We start from the raw sequence: 21,484 nt of genomic DNA, 5'->3' as shown, positions 1-21,484 counted from the left end.
GATGGGAAGTTTTACCCCACCTGCCGTATTCACCAGACGTTGCTCCTTCGGACTACTACTTGTTCGATTGCATGAATAACGATTTGATTGAACAGCGGTTCACTTCTTCAGAAGATATCGAAAAATGGGTCTCTGACTGGATCGCTTCAAAGGATGAGGACTTCTTTCGCCACGGAATCCGTAACTTGCCTGACAGATGGGCGAAAGTGGTGGCTCGCGATGGACAATATTTTTCTTAAGGTATTTATGTATTTTGTGTTTGAACTACAGCTTCAATGTGTGCGTAACAACCGCACGAATTAATTTCTAGACCAAAATATAGTGTGTGAGGCATATATTGCCGAAAAAATATTGGTATACGTCTTGTAGTTCTTGAGATACGAAAGTGGAAAATCAAATTTCTTAACTGAAAAATCCAGCATTTTGAAGTACAGATGAATGTGTATACACTTAACCGGCGTCGTTATGACAGTATTGAATTTTTCCAGTATTGTGGAACATGAACGAAGGTTTTGGCCCAAAAAAATAAAATCCAAACAAAAATTCTCGTGTTTTATATTTTTTTTCTAAAATTCGCAAAATAAAAAAAAATACAGCGAAAAGTGAGAGGTCTTCAGATAACAATATCTTCCTCAGCGACTGCGCTGGAGTGAACAAATTTTATCAGTCATTAGTTGAAATGTGTGTCAATAGATGACGCAGAAAGACATATCTCGAGTAGCAGCATTGTGAAAGTCCAAACCTGTTTTCGTTACGCTTGATAATAAACAGGCTGTTTGAATCGCAAGCTACGTGATAATGGGGAAAAAATCTGTACCCGTGGCCGTGAAATGGCAAATAATTGGTATGTACAGATGCAATAGGTCTCATAGAGAAATGGCAGTCGCATTGAATGTGAGTAAAACCTGCGTGGCGAACACAATAAACAAATTCATGCAGTAAGGTAGTTGGATTCACGAGAATACATCGAAAAAATGAAAGATAACATGCTCCCGTCCGCGCAGAAGCACCACAACAGGTACTTCGTCTTCCAGCAGGACAACGCGACTTGCCACACGTCAGCAGCAACAATGGCTTGGATTCAAGCGAGGGAAATCCCAATGTTGCATTGGCCAACACGAAGTCCGGACCTGAATCCTATAGAAAATCTATGGAATACCATTGGTCTTCGGGTAGCCTGACGCGAGCCAAGGAATGTTCAGGAACTTCTTGAACAGATCTCCGAAGTATGAAATGAGATTACGCCACAAGATTGTCAGAAATTGGTCCGCAGCATGAGAAAACGTGTGCAAATGTGCTTGAAACTTAAAGGTGGACCTATTGACTATTAAAATTTCACATTTCATTCATATAATTTAAGGAGAAATGTTTGTTTCCCAGTATATTTTCAAAGTTTAGATTTAATGATTTTACAAATTGTACCTTTAGTTGCATCTATTAGTTATAAGTATTTAATAATATGCCCTTACACTTTTTTGATCTTGATGTACCTTTCAATAACATTACATAATAATTCCAATTTTGTATTAAAGTGTTTATTTCATGAAAAGCACTCGCATATGTACTTTTTTCTGTTTGTCTGAAAAACACATGACAAGGTGGTCTTAAACTTTTGGTAAGGACTGTAGTAATAGTTCTCGAGTCTATTCATTTGTTGTTGGCTTTGGGGCTCACTCAGTCTCAAATCAATGGGTATCTGTGGACAACCCTGGGGGAATAAAGACAGCCGGAGCGTGGTGTTGATCACATCACTTTCAAAATGGCCGAGATCGAGAATGTGTGGGGCCCTACCGCACTGGCGTACACAGGATTTTTTTCTGGGTGGGCTAAACTTGTGAACTTGGATGGGGCATATATGTGCGTTCAATGGCGCAGGAACATTTCTCCTTCATCGGGGGGTACAAAATTCGTCCTCCACACACACACAACCCCCCCCCCCACACACACTTTATATATATATATAATGTTTCGGGGCATGGATTATTCCATTTTAGAAGAGCACCCACGGATATCCTGGTTTTTAGTCGAAAGTTCACATAAATACATTTTATTTCTTTATATTTTTAGAATGTATAGTTATTTTAAAAACAGTTGATTCCGAAACATATAAAGCTCTATACCTCGTTTTAGGCTCATTTCGAATGTGATGGAACGGAAAATCAAAAGTTCGTCATTTTGTAGTAGCAAACAAACATGCATCTATTCATTTTAATGCAGGGTACGATTTGAAGGGTGATAGGAGGGATTCCCCCGTTCTGCCTTGAACCATCAAATCTCTGGTTATGAATGACATATCTCAACCAGGTATCATTATTTCCCACCCACTTGTAAACTATATCTTACTTATAGTGTTCCAGTTGAATTCAATTAAGTTTACCGCACCATAGCTACATACGCAAATTCCGTTGTCCAATTTATAACGATAAATTGTTTGAGCCCACCCAATGTATTGAAAAGTTTGCGTCCCTGGTTTCTCCCATCTAGATGCCACGTATTTGATATTTGTTCAGACTTCTGGTGTTTAAAAATACTTTTATATCGAAAACTAAAACTGGGATGTGTTTTCGGCACGTTGGGTCGCTTCGTCATTTAATCCTGTTAGATCTCTTGTTGAGATCTGTAGTGTATTGTTGTATCTTAAAAAAATAAGTCGAGATGGTCTCGTGAGAGGTTCAGGTTAGTAGCATTGGTAAAACATTTGACAAAGTAGTTATTTATGATATAATTTCCTATATTTTAAGACTCTCTACAAATACTGAAAGTACTATCATTGTATTTGCATAACCGAAATCTTTCAATTCTTAGAGTAAAGAAAGAAATTGACATGAAAAGTCTTGAAACATTGAAAACAATTGATTCACTGTGTAGGAGAACGGTAGTTCAGGAGTTACAGGAAACGTTACGTTCAAAAGCAATCTTTTTAAACTTTGGTGGACAATATGAATCACCGGTTTGAACACTTAGGTTTATTTTCCCGTGTAGCCCTATTAAACGCACACACATGGCATTTAGATGATTAAGAATTGTTATGAAGACATGTCAGGGAAACTTTAATGTAAGCGAAAGCATGTATGCGTCACTAATAAAAGATTTTCACATCTACAAAGAAAATTCAAAACACATTTCCAACTCACTCAAGGATTATGCGAATTCAATTGAAATTGTACCAATATCTACAGCTGAATGTGAACGCAAGTTCAGTGCCATGAATCTAACCTTTACTGATCAGATTGAGATTAAATCTTTGCTTGAATCATAAAATACATCACCGTAAATTAAATTCGGCATTGTTTTTCTTCTGCTTAAGATATGAGCTCAAATTACCATTTTAAATCTTCTTTTTTTAAATTTTTAAAACACAAAAAATAATTTTAAGTTTTTTTTAAGACTTCATTACTGACTTCATTTGAATTTTGTATTTTCTAAAAATTTCGGGTAGGGGCAATAACCCTTTCAGCCCCCCTCTGCGTACGCCAGTTGACCTACCCGCACATCCCCTAAATGTGTCACGGTGCTATATGCACGGGGAACTTTACCGTTGCTCATTTGTGGTTGGAATTCCGGCTATTGACTAAAACCACGCTAAGCACTGTCTTCATCCATCTCATGATATCACCATTCATCCCCAACGTCACGATTAACCAGAAGTGTTAGAAAATGCAATGCAAAGTAACATATTTCGATCAACCAATCAATCAATGAGCAGCCATACTTCATTTCTGAGTAACTGTTAACCAGATATTTCCGTTCATAAATCAGCGTGTTTACGCTCAACAGCAATTTCCCTTATTTCCTTATTGGCCGGCAGGATCTCACGTCACGAGTGTCAGATAGTTTAACAGGAAAATAATACAGGGGAGACACTTACTTCCGCATCTTCCATATTTTCGTCCACTTAGTGCAGTGTTAGATTGTGTTGATTCGAACGTTCATTAACCGTGCCGAGAATTTTATCCACTTGTCACGTTTTGGTGCATGTAGGACGGATTCAGGTGCGTGTAAGTATTATCTGGATCATACATATTTTTAAGTTCGTAAGGAAAATAAGGCAGTCTGCTAGACGGTCCATTCCATGTAAAAATTCTGCATTTTACGAATCTGGAGTCTAACGTTCAGAGGTTATATACAGGGTGATTCAGTAAAAGCGTGCAAAAAGGAAACAAGGGTTTCCGGGTTCGATACCCGGTGGAGGTACATAGTGGTTCGGATACCTCTTTAAACTGATGGCCCAGTCCCGATTAGCCTTACTGTGCATACAGTGTACTTAAAACACCAACTCTATCAATTCTATCTATTTAATGTAATCATCAATCGTAATATCGTTGGAATCAATGTAATTGTAAAAGCAACGGACTTTTGTGCGGTCAAATGTATTTGTCGTACGTATGAAATGACTAGAGTTGGCGAGCTGTATCTTAGCGGGAGAACCAAGGGCGGCTGCGCAGTAGCAAGCTGCGCGTTATTCTCCTATTGCTTTTCAAGAGCTGTCGACGCCCAAATGACGAGTAGGTGGAAACTACGGAAATTTCTCTCTCTCTCTCTCTCTCTCTCTCTCTCTCTCTGCGCGTAGTAGTAAAGGCCACCAGCAAAGATACAACTCGTCAACTCTAATATTGTTTGGAGATTATTAATAACAAAACAACTTTGCCATGGCACTCATTATAGCTATGGAATATACAATATAATTGATTGATTGAGTTGGTGTTTTAAGACCACTTTATGCACACTAAGGCTAATTGAAACTGGACAGTTTAAAGTGGGATCCGAACCACTATGTGTCTCTCTCCATCGGGTATCGAATATTACAGAATATACAATATGAACCCAAAGCTAAATTACCTGTGTGCAACAGTGGAAACAGAGGAGAGCGCGGGTATTTTGTGCGAGGGTAACGTTGTAACGCAGTGGACTCGATATTCGACGTGTATGTAACTAAATTAACAACATGTAGGTGAAAATAATCCAGCACATGGTAATCATATTTGGATAAAAATAAATGTCTACGTTTCATACGTTTATGAAGTCAGACATACGAGAAAACAAAATTTATAACTTACAAAGTTATATTGTTGTTAGGACATATTTTCCATGAAACTTTTAGATCGTAAATGAGTTTTATTTTACATATTTTGGTGATTTTTAAGTCATAACCAGGGCTCGGAAGTTGATGAAAAATCATATTTTTTCTCAGCCTTGAAAACAGTGCTAAACCTTATATCAGTCCGTTTCCCTTCAGTTAGAACCAGAAAATATTGTTTCTATTTTGCAGTTTTTTTGCATTTTAGCCGCTTGCTTGGCTGTTAGGTCATTTTTCAATATATTTTGGCGGTTTTATATGCATTTTTTCATTTTTGGAGTTTATTTTTCTCTTCCTCTCTTGCTTAGTGAATTTTAAATTCATTTGCTAGCATAACTTATATATTTAAATTCCCTGACATGGTCTTCTTATCAAGTTTGTCATTAATAAAATATTCAGTCAATGGAAAAGCACAATATTATTTTTAACTGAAATGTTTGGCAATGGACTAGATAATAATTTAGGTAAATTTATTTTTCATCCAGCAAACTTGAAATACTTTGTATGATGCCTACTTTGAGGTTCCTTTGTTGGTCACTACTATCCCTTAAATCTGTAGTTTTAAAGTGAAAATAGTAACAACATAAAAGAAAATTATAATCGAATGCACGTGAAACACAACTGTAGATTGACTGTGTCGTGCAAGGTATACTCTGAAAGGAGTTGTTACAATGACTTTACAGAAAAACCTTGTGATGAGTTTTATGTAGGCTAACCTTGAAGTTAAAATTAAGAAAACTACTTCAGCACAACCCCTTATGTGTGGAATTTGTGCAACAAGTCGCTACTGGAAAATGTAGGTTTTTCGTCAAAGTATATGCCCTCCGCATTGTGCTACCTAGGTATATACACTTTACGTTTGTTTCAACTATATTCGATTTTCTGTGGCGTATATAGTTGAAACAAACATAAAGCGTATATGATTTTTCCCTTTTTCTTCTTTCTTTTAGTTTCTTATTTTTCCTCTCTTGCTACTATTTTTTGTTTCTACTACAGCTAGAACTATCTCACCAAACGTCTGTTTGACTATATACGCCACATTAAATCGAATATAGTCGAAACAAGCATAAAGCGTATATATACGTCTTCCGCACTACAGCAGCACAATGCGGAGGGCGTATATATTATACGCCATCCACACTAAAGGGGTGATTCGCCCCCCCTTTTGCTTTAGTACTTTCAAACCATAAACATCTGATTTTATCGAATTATTCAGCTACTATTTTGTAATTTGTGAAAAATTAAGCTTTCATTTTAAGAGCAAAAAATATTTTTCGTTTTTTCTTTGCCATTTCTAGGTCATTATTTAACAATTTTAAGGTCATTCTATAGGTCATTTTTCGAAATGTTATTTTCCAGCCTCCGTTGCGGAGTGGTTAGCACATCGCGCTACAAAACCAGGGGCCCCGAGTTCGAATTCCGGTCTAAGCATCGGCGTTTGTGAGTGTCCATTCATCTATTTCATCATATCATCACTCATCCTCTTCTTCGCAAATAGCCAAAAGTGGCACAAAAGCAAAGTAAAATACCAAATCAACAACAAATCAAAAAACTCGAGATTTTCTTGGTCATCAACTTCCAAGCCATAGTCAGAACTAGGGCCTGGGATTTTATGTTATAACAAATATTTTATTTGGCATCAGATCGGATACTGGGGTGAGATCTTTACATATCTGATTAAAATCAGTCGAAATAGACAAACTTGATAAGGCATATTTTGACATATTTTACCAATTTCGTGTTTTTACAATATATTTCTTCAATTTTTTCGTAATAAGACATATTTCTGTATAATTTCGTAATTGTCTTGCATATAATCGATTATTTTATAATATATTTATTTTAATTTTATAATTCGTACCTTTAGCACAACGGATAGTTCATATTATCGATGGCAGGATAAGGAAATTACGAACGAAGAAATTAAAGCAGATGTCATCTTCTTACCAACTGGTACAGAACAAAAATACCCCCTTTTTATAGCGAGCTGCCAATTATTCTTTACTTTCCACAAAGGTGTAAATCTGACATAATAGCAAATAACATTTTGGATAATTGCAGTGAACCTCATAATATATTGTCAGTATTTTCTACAACATTATATGGTTAAAGGGATTCTGACTTCATTTAATCCCCCACCCCCTTCGTAGTCCATCTTCCCTGGAAGATACTGATATCCCGTATAATGAGACATTCGAAAGTACTGTAAAGTAAAGTTTTTGGCTTTACTGGGGATACTTCTGAATTTTCTGACATATTTTTAATTTTTCATGGCATATTTTTTCGTTTTTATACCATAATTACATACATATTTTAACATTTTATAGGACATAATGTCCCGGGCTCTAGAACATAACTACTAGGCATGATATTAAAAACGATTATCAATTTCAGGGCCGAGATCTGAGGAATTTTTAACATGGAATTCCTGTTGTGTCTTCTGTGCGTAGCGGGAGCCGTCTCTTCTCAAAAGGACCCGCACACCGTGGGCCCCATAGTCCACTTATTCGAGTGGAGATGGAAGGACATTGGGGAGGAATGCGAGCGCTTTTTATCACCTTATGGTTTTGGTGGAGTTCAGGTAACTTTCATTTGTGTGTGTGTGTGTGTGTGTGTGTTTGTCTTGTGAATTTCAACAATGCACAGGCTCAAGATTTCATTTGATTTTTGTTATTTATCGTATCTTTTCTGCCACTTTTGACTAATCGCGACGATAAGGATGAGTGATAATACAAGGTCCGCCCATAAAGAAACCGAACTGTCAAAAAAAGAACCAAACCAAATAAAAATATACCGTAATCTGGCAACACTGCAATGAGCTATATCTAAACTTCCTGTCAGTGCATGTTTCAACCTGTTACAGGAGGTAGTCGGTATCGGGGCAAGCGTTCGTCAGAGAAGGTCATGTGCAGTCGGCGTACAAAATACGCTCACCAAGATGGAACAACGTTACAGCATAAAGTTTTGTTACAAATTGGGCAAATCGTTTACCGAAACGTTACAGATGATACGGCCAGTGTATGGTGATGAAGCATTATCAAGAATCCAGGTATATGACTGATACAATCGTTTCGAAGGTGGAATTGAAAGTGTCGAGGATGAACCAAGATCAGGACGCCCCTCAATGTCAATGAATAACGACAATTTGGAGAAAGTTCCCAAGGACTGATCCACCATGAATTTGTCCCTGAAAACCAAACAATCAATCAGTGGTATTAAAAGGAAGTGCTTGGTTGGCTCAGAAAGGATGCAGCGGGTTAGGAAGGACCTCTGAGATTCTGGCCAATGGTTTCTGTTACACGATAATGCTCGACCTCATACCGCATTGTCTGTACAACAATACCTTGCTAAGCATTCAGTGACAGTGATCAATCACCCTCCTCCATATTCTCAGAATTTATCGCCTGCTGCTTTTTCCATTTTCCCAAGCGTAAGATGGCTATGAAAGGGCGAAGGTTTGACGACGTCGCGGACATTAAATTAAATTTTACGCGTATTTTGCAAACAGTTACTGACATACTGTCAATGACTATCAACAGTGTTTCCAAGAACTGTACAAACGCTGGTCAAAGTGTATTGCCTCCTCTGGTGATTATTTTGAAGGTGATAAAGTAATTTGAAGGTAATTACTTGTTTCCTATCCCTAAAAAAAAAAAGTTCGTTTTTTTATGAGCGAACCTTGTATGATGAAATTGACAAAGAATACCCATACCAAGACCGAGATTCCAACTTGGGAGCCCTGGCTTCATAGAGTGTTACTTATATGTTAAATATTATATATCTCAAGAGTCTGTGCATGTATTTATTTACAATTATCTCGATGCCACTTTCCAATTTAGGTGTAAACTTTGATGTTTTCTTAACGTAATAGTGTCCGCCACGTAGTAATCGTATGTTTGTATTTTGTTTGTCACAACACATATTTTATCACTTCATCATATACGTACATTGTCGAATATCTTGGAGCTGTAGAAAGCGGCGTAAAATTGTAACTGGAAAAGGAAAATCATTGAAAAATCATGTGCCTTGTCCTGTACAATGGCTAAATTCAAATTCAATCCACTTTCAGGAATTTTACTGATAAATTATAATAAAACGATTGTCACAAAGTGTAAGCAAGGGTAAATTGATTTTTGGCCGTAATCCTGTTGAATGAAAGAAGTGACACATGTGTAAAAAAAAAGTTAGTTCCAACACTCAATTTGGATATTAACAATTGTGCAATTTCAACTGCATAAACAAGTTCCAACTATGATCTCTGTGGATTATGGTTTGATTTGATTAATTTTACTTCGTGTTTCTGCCACGTTTGGCTAATTGCGAAGATGAAGATGAAGGGTGATAAAATGAAATGGATGAAAGGACAAACATACAACAACAATACACAACATGGGCGCCATATGGTAGTCAGTCCAGACGGCAGAATCTCGCTAGTGCAAAACGCAATCCAATGTGTACTACGTGGAAGGGAGCTTGATATTTGAGTGTCTCCGAAAAAAGGGTCATCCCTTACCCCCGTATTAATGTGAAGTTAAAGCTTGACAAATTGAAGAGCCCTGGTATATCATCTCATTGATAAATTACGTCTAACTGGCATGGAATTTAGCCATAAATGAACGCGAGAACACAAAGGAGTTATTTTATGCATCAACAGTGTTTTAGATTTGTTTGAGCACTCTCTAATAGAAAACTAAATATTGACCGGCCCCCGTGGCGGAGTGGTCAGCACATCGCACTACGACGCCAGGGGTTCCTGTGTTCGAATCCCAGCCTGGACATGAATGTTTTTTATGGGTGCCCATTCATCAATTTCATCACCTCATCACTCAACCCCAAATTAGACAAAAGTGGCACAAGGCGAAGTAAAATAAAGCAAATGAATCAAAATTAAATATGAAAAGATTTTCTTGACCGTGTCTGAATAATTCTAATTATGAGCAACTACAACAATTTATTTAATAAGTAATATATTAGATTACTATTATTCCGTACATAATATGTTATATAATATATATTGAAGAGAGATGCAGAGCCGAATCTGTAAAAGTTATGCTTTACCATCTCTCCACTACTAACCACCGATCCGACCATTCACTGACAATGCGGCATTCCACAGAGAATAGTATAATTGTTTTAAGCTGCATAGTGCTGTGTATGTAACTCCAACCTCGTTTCCTGTAGGGATATATATTATATTTATATTATAAATAAGAAATATCAATGGGTCGTATTAATAAAAATGAGCACTTACTCCAGTCATTGAAGAATAGATCTTCCTGAAGTAAGCATGTACTCTAAAGTTCTCCCTGCCATAATTTTAAATAAAGCGATTTCTCGTACTTTTTATAACCTGTTGTGTATGTGTGTGTGTGTGTGTGTGTGTGTGTGTGTGTGTGTGTGTGTGTGTGTGTGTGTGTGTGTGTGTGATCATCACTCACGCACTGCCTTCATTGTGTCACTCCAACGTGTGTCCCTGTAGCCACACCGATTACCGGTGAAATCGGACATGCGTAACCTCTCAACTGAAGGATAGTTATTTTAATTAAAATACTTCACAATTACAAGTGAAGTAATCACGTACTTTTGTCACAAATGTTAGACATATTCTCATTGTACTGCCACACATTTTACACATATTTTTAGAAAGTCCATTTACAAGTCCCCTCCTTACACATCTGTCCGAGCTTGTTTACATACATTTATAGAATGTACTACAATGACGTTCTCCTTAAAGAAAAACACATTAAATACAAAATACTTCATAAATAATAATTGCGTACAAAGAGTTGCAACGCAAAAAAAAACTGGGAGTCATATTTGAAGAGAAACTTTCCTTCTCAGAACACATCTCCGCAGTCACTAAGGGTTTTGATGGTGTTTTATTTATATTACATCAAATTAATATCGATGGGGTGTATAATTAGCATTGACAATAATTAAGAATTGTTGCTGTAAATCAGGTCAAATTTTCAGAATACGTCGCTGCTTTGTGAACATGCCGTATGATTTTCATTCATGTAAAGCTGAGTTCAGGCTCTAAACTGTTGATGAGTAGATGCTCATTTTTTTTTTTAATAAGACCCAACATCCTTGGACTTATGCAATTATTTTTTTTCGAAGGTATCTCCGCCTAATGAAAACGTGATTGTGACGAATCCACAGCGCCCCTGGTGGGAGAGATATCAACCGATATCGTACAAACTTGAGACTCGATCAGGGAACGAAACGGAATTCATCGAGATGGTGGATCGGTGCAACCGCGTTGGAGTTAGGTGAGCGGATGCATCGATCACAAAGGGACTTAAATCAAGAAAATGTTGGTGTAACGAGCTGATATTTCAATTTGTGAAACCAACAAGCGAGAAATTTGTTTCCTTTCCCGTTATACGTAGGCTGGTATATGCTTGTTAAAAATAGGATCTCCCCGATAACATTGTGGTAACGTTGTCGTCTTGTAATCAAGAAGTCCTGGCGGAGGGACATAGTAGTTGGTATTCCACTTTAAACTTTAGGTCCAGTCCCAATTAGCCTGCATGTGCATAAATTGGTCAAAATCAAACTTCAGCTTGTTAAATATATACAGGGTTATTGAAAGAGAACCTGACAAGATCGAGATAATGTAATTAATTAAATCATAACTGTGTCAATTCCGGAAGATCTACCGTTCTTAATCGATGGATGCTTTCTTCTGGAGTTCTATGAAAGACTAAGGTTTGTCCAATGCCTCCCTACTACCTTAGAGGACTTACGAGGACGCACCACTACACAACATTGCCCGAGATTCTCGATAAAGATTGGCCGAATTCGACTATCGCCTTGACGTGTGTAGAGTTACTCGTGAAATTTTAAATGTCATTGTAAGCAAATTCTCTCACTGTATTGTATTTTTGTAGTTTAACATCGCTTTTCTGAGGGTGATTGATTAGATAAAATTGATGAAGGGTCACTCACAAAGGACAACCATGTCCAAGCCAGAACTCGAACCCGTGAACTTGGGATGGCAAAATCAAAAGTAGACCACTTGACTTACTGTAAGCTTTCGTTTGATAACTCTTTCCGTGCATAAAGTTATGATTGATTGATTTGGTTTATTTTACTTCGCTTTTCTGTCACCTTTGGTTAATCGCGAAGATGAGGATGAGTGATGATATGATGAATTTGATGAAGAGACACTCACATGCATGCCTGCATTCGAACCCGGGACCCCTGGCGTCGTAGCGCGCTGTGGTACGCCACTTTGAGTTGTCTACATCGTTTTGAATAACCCTGTATTTTTCTCTAAAGATTGAGAGTGTCTCTCACGTGATGATTTTTAATTAAAATATTTGTAATATAATTATTATTGCATTTAACAAAATGTTATTACATGGGGTAGTAGTGGTATTGATACTACGGACAGTGCCCGAAAGGAAGAGCACCTCTCCAGCAGTTTTGGCTATACTTAAAACAGGCTCAACATGGCCATATGAGTTTTTTGCTCAAGTGTGGAACTCTGCTTAATCCAAGATTTTTGTAAAAATGCCCCTTCAGAAAGGAAGAGCTCTCTCAGATTGATTTGTTTATACTTAAAACTTGCTCAACATGGCCATATGAGCTTTTTGTTCAAGTGTAGCACCTGCCTAACCCAAGAGTTTTGTAAAAATGCTCTTCGGAAAGTATCAACCCCCCTCAAGCAGATTTTTGTCTATAAACTTGTATCCATACATACATACACATATTTACTTCTGGTTTATGTTTAATTGGATACCATTCAATTTGTTTATTTAATATTAAAACAATGCAATATGCAGAGCCCCTCTAGAATTGCCCCGTGATTGCATGTTTCCCCTCTCTGTGTCAGTGTGTACAATTCCCGAGACGATAGTATTGATTTTTGCTTTGCACGTTTCTCCCCAGCGCCAATACTTACAGAAATTCCCGAGTATTGCATCAGCCAGTATTGTGAGCGTGGCTGAGGAGAGCAGATGTGTTTTTACAGTACTTCTCATACTTACTGGTTTAAATATTCGTATTGAACAATATAAAATCTGATATTTGTTGTAATCCACTCATATTTAGAGTCAAGCTTATATTTGTTCTGTGTGAATGAATATTTATTCTTTTTTTCCACTTGTGGGCTATTGGCTTTACAACCTGTCATAAGATAGGCATAGAGATTAGATTTAAAACCCAGGAAATTTTATATAAATACCAAAGCCAAAAATATTAAGTGTATACACACATACACACATACACACACATACAAATCACACAGCTGAACCCAACTGATATTTTTTATTCAGTATAAAGTTTTGAATTGAAACCCAGGAAATTGTATATAATAAACAACAACAAAAATGCCGAATCAAAAATATTGTAATCAATGCAATAAAAATATATTTAGCTCTAATTGGGCCAGACACCAAAAAATTTGTAACCCGGACAAATACAAAACTCCCACAAAAATTTGCCCCAAATGCAATAGAAAATACAGCATGCAATACTTCACATATACACATAAAGATACTTGCTCTGCACAATCATCAACACAACCATCCACATCTGGTCTGAAAAGAAAGCACGAAGCACCTCTTAATGCCAGAGCAGCAAAGCAGCCACGCTATGAACCTATCCGTAGCAGTTTTAACGGCCAATTAAGGGATCACCGGTTTGTATCAGAGCCAAGATGCGGCATTGAGAATTTCTTGAACAGTATAAATCCTAATCTCCAGGCAATTCTAAATGCACAAAATGGCTCTTATAAGCTCTCCCTCAAATTGTTTACACAATATAAGAAACCAAATGGCACAAAATTTACACAGCCCCACATAACAGAAACTGTACCTGTATACTCAAATGCAAATTCAGACACAATAATAAGCAGCTTGATAAATCAACTGAACATTAAACACTCTGAATTTGCGGCAAAAGAGTCCGGATGGAGCCTATGTGGCTCTCCGCACAAGTTATATGTTAATATTTCTGAATTCAGCCCATTACAAGGATCTACATATTTGCCATTACCTGCCAATATTAAAAACAAACGAGCCGTGGTCAATATAAAAAATAATGACCAGAAATGCTTTTTGTGGTGTATTTTAGCTGCTCTGTATCCAGTTTCAAGAAATCCTGAGAGAATAAGTTATTACAAACAGCATGAACATGATTTTGACGAGGCAATGGAGGGTTTAGAATATCCAATGTCTGTAGAGAATATTGATAAATTTGAAAAAAGGGCTAGGCACATCAATGGCAAACAATTATCTATTAATGTATTTATTTGTTCCACTGGCAATTGCTTGATAGATCCTCTCAGAATCAGTACACTTGATGATGAATCTGCTATTCCGATTGATCTGCTTTTAATTGAAGGGGATGGCACATATCATTATACTCTGATACATAATCTTGAAGCTTTGGTGAGAACACAACTAGACAAAACTCATACAATATTCAAGTTGTGCAGAAGATGTTTATCTGTATTTGATGGTCAAAAAATGGTAAATGGGGTTCGTGAAAAAAATGCGGAAATTGCCAAAAACAAGCTAATTGAGCATCTGAAATACTGTGGCAATCATAAACCTGTTCATATGGTGATGCCCAATCCAAGTGAAAATTGCAAATTCAAAAAGTTTGAAGCCTTGTTGGAACACCCAGCATATATTGTCTGTGATTTTGAATCGAACCTCAAACCTCTTGCATTCTGTAGCCCAGATCCAGAAGAATCTGCAATTACACCATACCAGCAACACGAACCTTCCAGCTTTTGTTTTATGGTTATACGGGATGGTGTTGTTATTAAAGAATATTCATACATGGGACCAAATGCCATCAAAATATTTGCACATATAATAGAAAATGTGTGCCGTGACATAGCATCTAACATCTTATTAATATCAAAGCCTATGTTGCCTTTAACAGAGAAACAGATTGAAGATTTCAACAATGCAGAAAAATGCCCGGTATGTGATTCTGAATTTTCAGATACAAATATCAAGGTGAAACACCATTCTCATACAGATGGTAAATTCTTAATGGCCCTGTGTAATAGCTGTAATATTCAGATCAAGAGACCAAAATTTATCCCCATATTTTGCCACGGAGCATCCAATTATGATTTCCATCATATGATCAGATACGAGGGGTTTGAGAAACAGAATTTAAATATTTTAGCTGAAAATGATGAGAAATATATATCTATTAGCAAGATAATTAAAGTTAATGGTGTTCCTATTCACATAAGATTTCTTGATTCTTACAGATTTTTACCTGCTAGCCTGGCTACACTGGCAAATCAATTATCTGATGATCAATTCAAAATCACACGTGCCTCGTTTCCAAATCTGGACCTGAAATTAATTAGGCGGAAGGGTGTATATCCATATGACTATGTTACAGATTTTTCTAAATTTGATGAGTGTTCCCTGCCACCACAAGAAGAGTTTTACAGCAGAATCAGAGGATCTGGAATCAGTGATGAAGATTATCACCATGCCCACTTGATGTGGAACAATTTAAAATGCAAGACATTTGGTGATTATCACATGGCATATTTGAAACTTGATGTGACCCTCTCAGCTGATATACTTCAGGCATTTAGAAAATCTTCCATGCAAAATTATAAACTGGACCCAGTATATTTTTACAGTGCCCCGGGCCTAGCATGGGCCGCAACGTTTTTGAACACTAAAATGCAATTGGATCTGATCCACGATCAAGATAAGTATCTGTTTATGGAGAAATGTATAAGAGGGGGGATGGTGCAATGTTCCCAGAGATATGCCAGAGCAAATAATAAATATATGCCTGATTATGATCCAGCACGGCCATCAAATTTTATACTGTATGTAGATGCAAACAGCCTCTATGGTCATGCCATGATGCAAAAACTGCCATATGCAGGGCTTGAATGGGTGGAAGATTTCAACATTGAAGATCTTAAGGATTTTGATGACAGTGACTATGGCCTCTTCTTAGAGGTTGATCTGACAATTCCAGATCATTTGCATAATAAATTTTCTGATCTGCCCCCAATTTCCGAGGTTCAGTGTTCACCTGGCTCTAAACAGAAGAAGCTCATGATGACTCTGGAGCCGAAACAGGGTTATGTCATATATTACAAAAACCTCCAGTTCCTGATGCATCATGGTGTTCAAGTGACCAAAGTTGGAAAAGTTTTGAGGTTCAGGCACTCAAGATGGTTGAAACCTTATATTAATACAAATACAGAGCTTCGAACATCTGCAAAGAGCCAATTTGATAAGGCCTTGTTTAAATTGATGGTGAATTCAGTGTATGGTAAAACTATTGAAAATGTCAGAAAACATACCGATGTTAAAATAATTACTGACCCCAGCCTGAGCAAAAAATTGGTTGCAAAGCCTAATTTCAATTACAGAAGAATTTATGATGAGCACATGGCACTTTTCAACATGAAGGAAACAAAGATCAAGTTTGATAAACCTATTTATGAAGGGGCTGCAATATTGGAATCGTCCAAATTACATATGTTAACATTGTATTATGATGTGTTGAAACCTTTTTATGGTGATCGTGTAAAATTATTGTACATGGACACGGATAGTTTTATTCTTGATATTCAAACAGAAGATGTTTATCAAGATATGTCACAGCCTGAATTGTTTCAATACTTTGATACCAGTGAACATACAAGAATTCAACCCCACAACAAAAAGGTGCCTGGGAAGTTAAAAGATGAGACATGTGGTGATGTTATTGTAAAATTTGCTGGGTTAAGTGCCAAGATGTACACCTTTGAAACATGTAGTGGCGCTGTTGCCAAAAAGGCCAAGGGCATTGGCAAAGTAACTGTTGAAAAAGATCTCCAATTTGAAGATTATGAAAATTGCATCAAATCCCAGAATTCAATCAAAACATCAGAATCCAGAATCCAGAGTGTGGATCACTTGCTGACTTCAAATATTGTAAGAAAAGTAGCCCTGGACCCACATGATGATAAGAGATGCATTTTATCATGTGGCATACATACTTTACCATGGGGTCATTGTGATTTGAAAAATGGGGACCAATGCCCAATTACAGAGCATGATTTGAAATAAATAAACATGCCTATGAACTTATTTGGGTTCAAAAAACAGGCTATTATGGACCTGCCGACACCACAACCCTCTTCTGATATGCTGTCTAAACTGAGTGGCTTGTTAATTATTCATCTGAACAGCATATTTACAGATAATGATGATGAAACAGGCAAAACATTGTACATATTTAACAATAATTTAAATCATTACCAATTACCTGTAGGTGGTCAATTGCAATTTATTACAACCCCTGAGGGTGATGTTAAAATTTCAGTAGGGAGAAATATTTATAGAATTAAGCACTCAAACATGGTTTCTGGCACTGTTTATACTGTTTCTGCTGGTGACTGCTTATATATTGAGGTCCCTGGGTCATATGACAAGCTTATACCTTTTTTTATAGAATTAAGAATCAGATATTCAATAATAAATAACCACTAAAACAAAAATGCCTAATGATATATTTGGCCATACAAGACATGAAGATCACAGTGATGAGATTCTGATGCTTGATGTCAGAGTCAAGAAATTAAGAAGTGATTTACAAGCTTTACAGACCACACTCAATGCCAGCCTTCAACTAGAAATTACAAATTTACAATCACAATGCATGGACCCTCTTCTTAAAATTGATTCTGAACTCAAAGTGCTGCTTCAGAAATATACTGATTTGGCCACATTAGATAATTTTCAAAGTTTAGAAGAAGCTGTAGCAGCTCTTCAAGCCAAATTTAAGACCCAGGCTAACAACTCTGAGCAATTGAAACAACAATTAGAGGAACAGATAAATAATGTCCAGGCACAGCTCCAAACAATTGTCAAAAGCATAAAATCACAAGAAGATTTTGATCTAGTGATTTCCACTCTAAAAGAACAGATTCAATCACTCCAGATACCTAACCTGGACCCTCTGAACAATGCCATAGCCGAGGTTAAAGAAAAAATTGAGACACTTGAAAATTTTATGAACAATTTACCATCTTCTGATGCTTTGAATGCAATAACTCGGAGTGTTGCCAACATCAAGCTGCAACTTGAAACATATGAAGATTTTGGAAAAATTCAAAGTTCCATAACCCATCTTGAAGGTACAATAGCAGCAGTGCAAAGTGATTTGGCAAATGTACTAGAATCCCGATTGCCTGGTATTGTAGACACACTTGTCAGTGTCCAGCACCAAATCACAAAGCTTGAAAACCTCAACACTGAATCTGAACTATCTCATTTTCATCACTTGATAGATGATATCCAAACAAAACTTGAAATTTTACAACAATCCACACCCACTCAGGCAGATATAGCCCTGCTCCAAAATGCTATGCAAAATGTGGCTGATGCTTCTGAATTAAATAATGTGAAATTGGCACTTGAATCTTTGCAAAATACAGTATCAAATCTGCCTACATCACAAGAACTTAAAAATATTAAGAGGGCAGTGAATAGGATATTGAAATCAGAAGATATCAAGAATATCCAGGCAGAGATCAAACATCTCACTCAGACAGTGGCCACTCTTCCAACCAATCAACATATTAATGAACTGCATGCTCTGTTTGAGGATATCAGAAGACAGGTCCATGATCTTACTGCTCAAAATTCAAAATTGGCAGTTGTTGAAAATTTGCAACAAATTGTAGCTAATATCAAGCAACAGCTAGGGACCATGGAATCCAATCAAGCAAATGCTCTGTCTGTTTTTGCCACCCAGCTTCAAGAGATTGTGCAACAATACAAGAAACTTGTTGTGGACATAAAAATCAAGCCAGGCCATGATGATGTTGTTAGGACTATCAATGAGCACCTTGAATCTGTAACAAGTAGATTGCTCACAGCAGAAAAGGAAATAACGGGCATAATCGAGAATCCAAAACATACAGTAATTCTTGAATTGTACAGCATCCCCAACAAAGAATATGATTCACCATTTACACCAGGTGGGAAAATATATATGCTGTCCCCCGCACAATTTTATTACCAGTTTTTTGTTGGAGGCACACTTAGACCAATCAAGATCAAATATTGGCATCAGCCACAGGCACACCACTACCCCACCTTATCGATAACAAATGCTGACAACAAACCGAAAATCACCAGTGTAGAGTTAGAGGATTTTACAGACCCCGATACATTAGAAACAGCCTATACTGAAGATGATGGCACTTTGGAATTTAAAATACAAATAGGGGACAAATTATATTTAGAAAATCCTGTAGTATCAGCTGCTGAACACCCCATAGTTGCAATATTCTTGTTTACATATTATGTCTAGACAAATTATTGTTGATGAATTACACAGACAGGCCAGACATAATTATAAGAGACTCCCAGTAGTCACAAAGGGCATAGATGATTTATGGCAGAGCGACTTGATTGAGATGGCAAGTGGGCAGTTGAAAAACTTAGACAAAATCAACAAGGGCTACAAGTATCTTCTCACTGTGATAGACACATTTTCAAAATTTGCCTGGGCTGTGCCACTCAAATCCAAGACTGGAAAATGTGTTACAGAAGCCATCAGGACAATCATCAATCAGAGTGGAAGATCACCGCGCTATTTGCAAACAGATAATGGCAAAGAATTTTATAATTCAGTGTTTCAACAATTTATTAAAAGCCAGTCAATAAAACATTATTCGAGTTACAGTGATCTCAAAGCCTCAATTGTAGAGAGATTCAACAGAACCTTAAAAAATCTTATGTATAAACAATTTACACTTCAAGGTAATTATAAATGGCTTAATATTCTTCCAGAAATTCTACATAAATATAACAACTCGGTCCATTCCACAATCAACATGAAACCCTCTGAAGTAACTTCATCTGATGAGCAAAAATTGATCAGGACTGTTTATTATCCTAGATACCAGCCAACAACAAGAAGGGCCAAATACAGGGTGGGCGATCAAGTAAGAATCAGCAAATATAAGCACTTATTCAAAAGAGGCTTTACGAGAAACTGGAGCACTGAATTATTTACAGTGGTTCAAGTTAAACCCGGGACCCTTAACACATATATAATAAAAGATCACCGAGGAGAAATTCTCAAAGGCAGGTTCTATGAACAAGAGCTCAGCAAAACTAAACAGCCCGACACATATCTCATAGAAAAAATCATCCGCAGAAAAGGCAACAAGTTACTTGTCAAATGGCTGGGTCATCCGGAAAACAGCTGGATCGATGCAGACAAAATAATAATATGAGCACCTGGGATGTTATAAAAAGGTTGCCAGAACCTGAACAGCAGAATAAGAGAAATGGCAACTTGCTGCCTGATAATATTAGATGTCTTATTGTTGGGCCATCTGCTTGTGGTAAAACTACACTAATGATTGATAATTTTTTATTGGCACCCAACTGGTTAGACTGGAAAAACAGGCACTTGTATATCTTCTCTAAGAGCTTGGAACAATTAAAATATCAGCAGCTGATGAAGCTATATGATGGATTGGATATTGCCACTTTTGAATTAGATGTTAAGCCACTTCATGAATGTCTCGATAATTCTGTTGTTGTGTTTGATGACATTATACTGGATAATCAAAACAAGGTTAGAAATTTCTTTACACAGGGCCGGCACAAAAACATTGATTGCTTCTACCTGGCACAAACTTTTTCTAAAATTCCGAAGCAACTGATCCGAGACAACAGCAATTTTATATGTGTGTTTCATCAAGATCATACCAACCTCAAACACATACATGATGAATATGTAGGTGGGGACCTGAGCTACAATGATTTTTCCAAGTTTTGCAGCAGGTGCTGGAGCCAGGATAGTTATGGGTTTGTCACTATTGATATGACAAGAACACCTAATAGTGGAAAATACAGAAATAAAATCAACGATTTTCTAGACGTAGAGACATAAATAAATAACCATGAAAAGGCCAATCATTGATGATCTTAAGTTAAGAGATTATCTTGTAAAAAGATTTAAGGGATGGAAATCAGAGAACCGTGGAATTTATGAAAAACACAAACAAACAGAACAGCCTGTAATTGATGCTATTAATAATTTAGGTAAGAATATCAAAACTGTTACAGAGCAGAATCAAAATTTGATCACAGAGCTTGTACCTGTAGCTGCTAGGAACATATTAGATTATCCATTCACCCCACTTTCCAGTATTCATACACCTAGTCCTGTTGCTCCTAGAAGAATTGAAGCTACTCAGGATCCTATTGAATTGGGTCTTCTTGCTCAAAAATATTTAACCACACCTAAAGACAACAAAGATGAGGTGTTTGGCTTATATGCTGACACAGAGCTTGATGGCAGTATCATACATAGAATTGGCAATTTCAGAGTAACTTTTATGGGAGATGATCTGATTGTTTATTCAGAATCTCGTCTCGGAGAAAAAGGTGC

The 21,484-nt window shown here is 36.9% G+C and overlaps 2 protein-coding genes across 5 annotated transcripts in view; one reads left to right on the top strand and one right to left on the bottom strand.

Annotated features, from left to right (window-relative positions):
• Positions 1-21,484, bottom strand: part of gprs (speckle type BTB/POZ protein) — a 352,627-nt gene that overhangs the window by 273,620 nt on the left and 57,523 nt on the right. The window lies entirely within an intron of this gene.
• Positions 1-21,484, top strand: part of LOC145986365 (alpha-amylase-like) — a 307,352-nt gene that overhangs the window by 241,904 nt on the left and 43,964 nt on the right. For 3 of the 4 annotated variants that reach the window (XM_083120266.1, XM_083120264.1, XM_083120263.1), the window contains exons 2-3: positions 7,472-7,658; positions 11,198-11,349. In XM_083120266.1, the coding sequence (XP_082976392.1) occupies positions 7,497-7,658; positions 11,198-11,349 (314 nt within the window). In that variant the 5' untranslated portion in view covers positions 7,472-7,496. Of the gene's footprint in view, positions 1-3,911; positions 3,999-7,471; positions 7,659-11,197; positions 11,350-21,484 lie in introns of those variants that run through there. The other variant, XM_083120265.1, reaches the window with a different exon arrangement.

This window comes from Lepisma saccharinum, chromosome 4, assembly GCF_977018435.1.
Source record: "Lepisma saccharinum chromosome 4, izLepSacc3.1, whole genome shotgun sequence".
In the NCBI taxonomy this organism is placed as follows: domain Eukaryota; kingdom Metazoa; phylum Arthropoda; class Insecta; order Zygentoma; family Lepismatidae; genus Lepisma; species Lepisma saccharinum.
The sequence above is the reverse complement of the archived record's forward strand: the minus strand, read 5'-3'. Positions and strand labels throughout refer to the sequence as shown.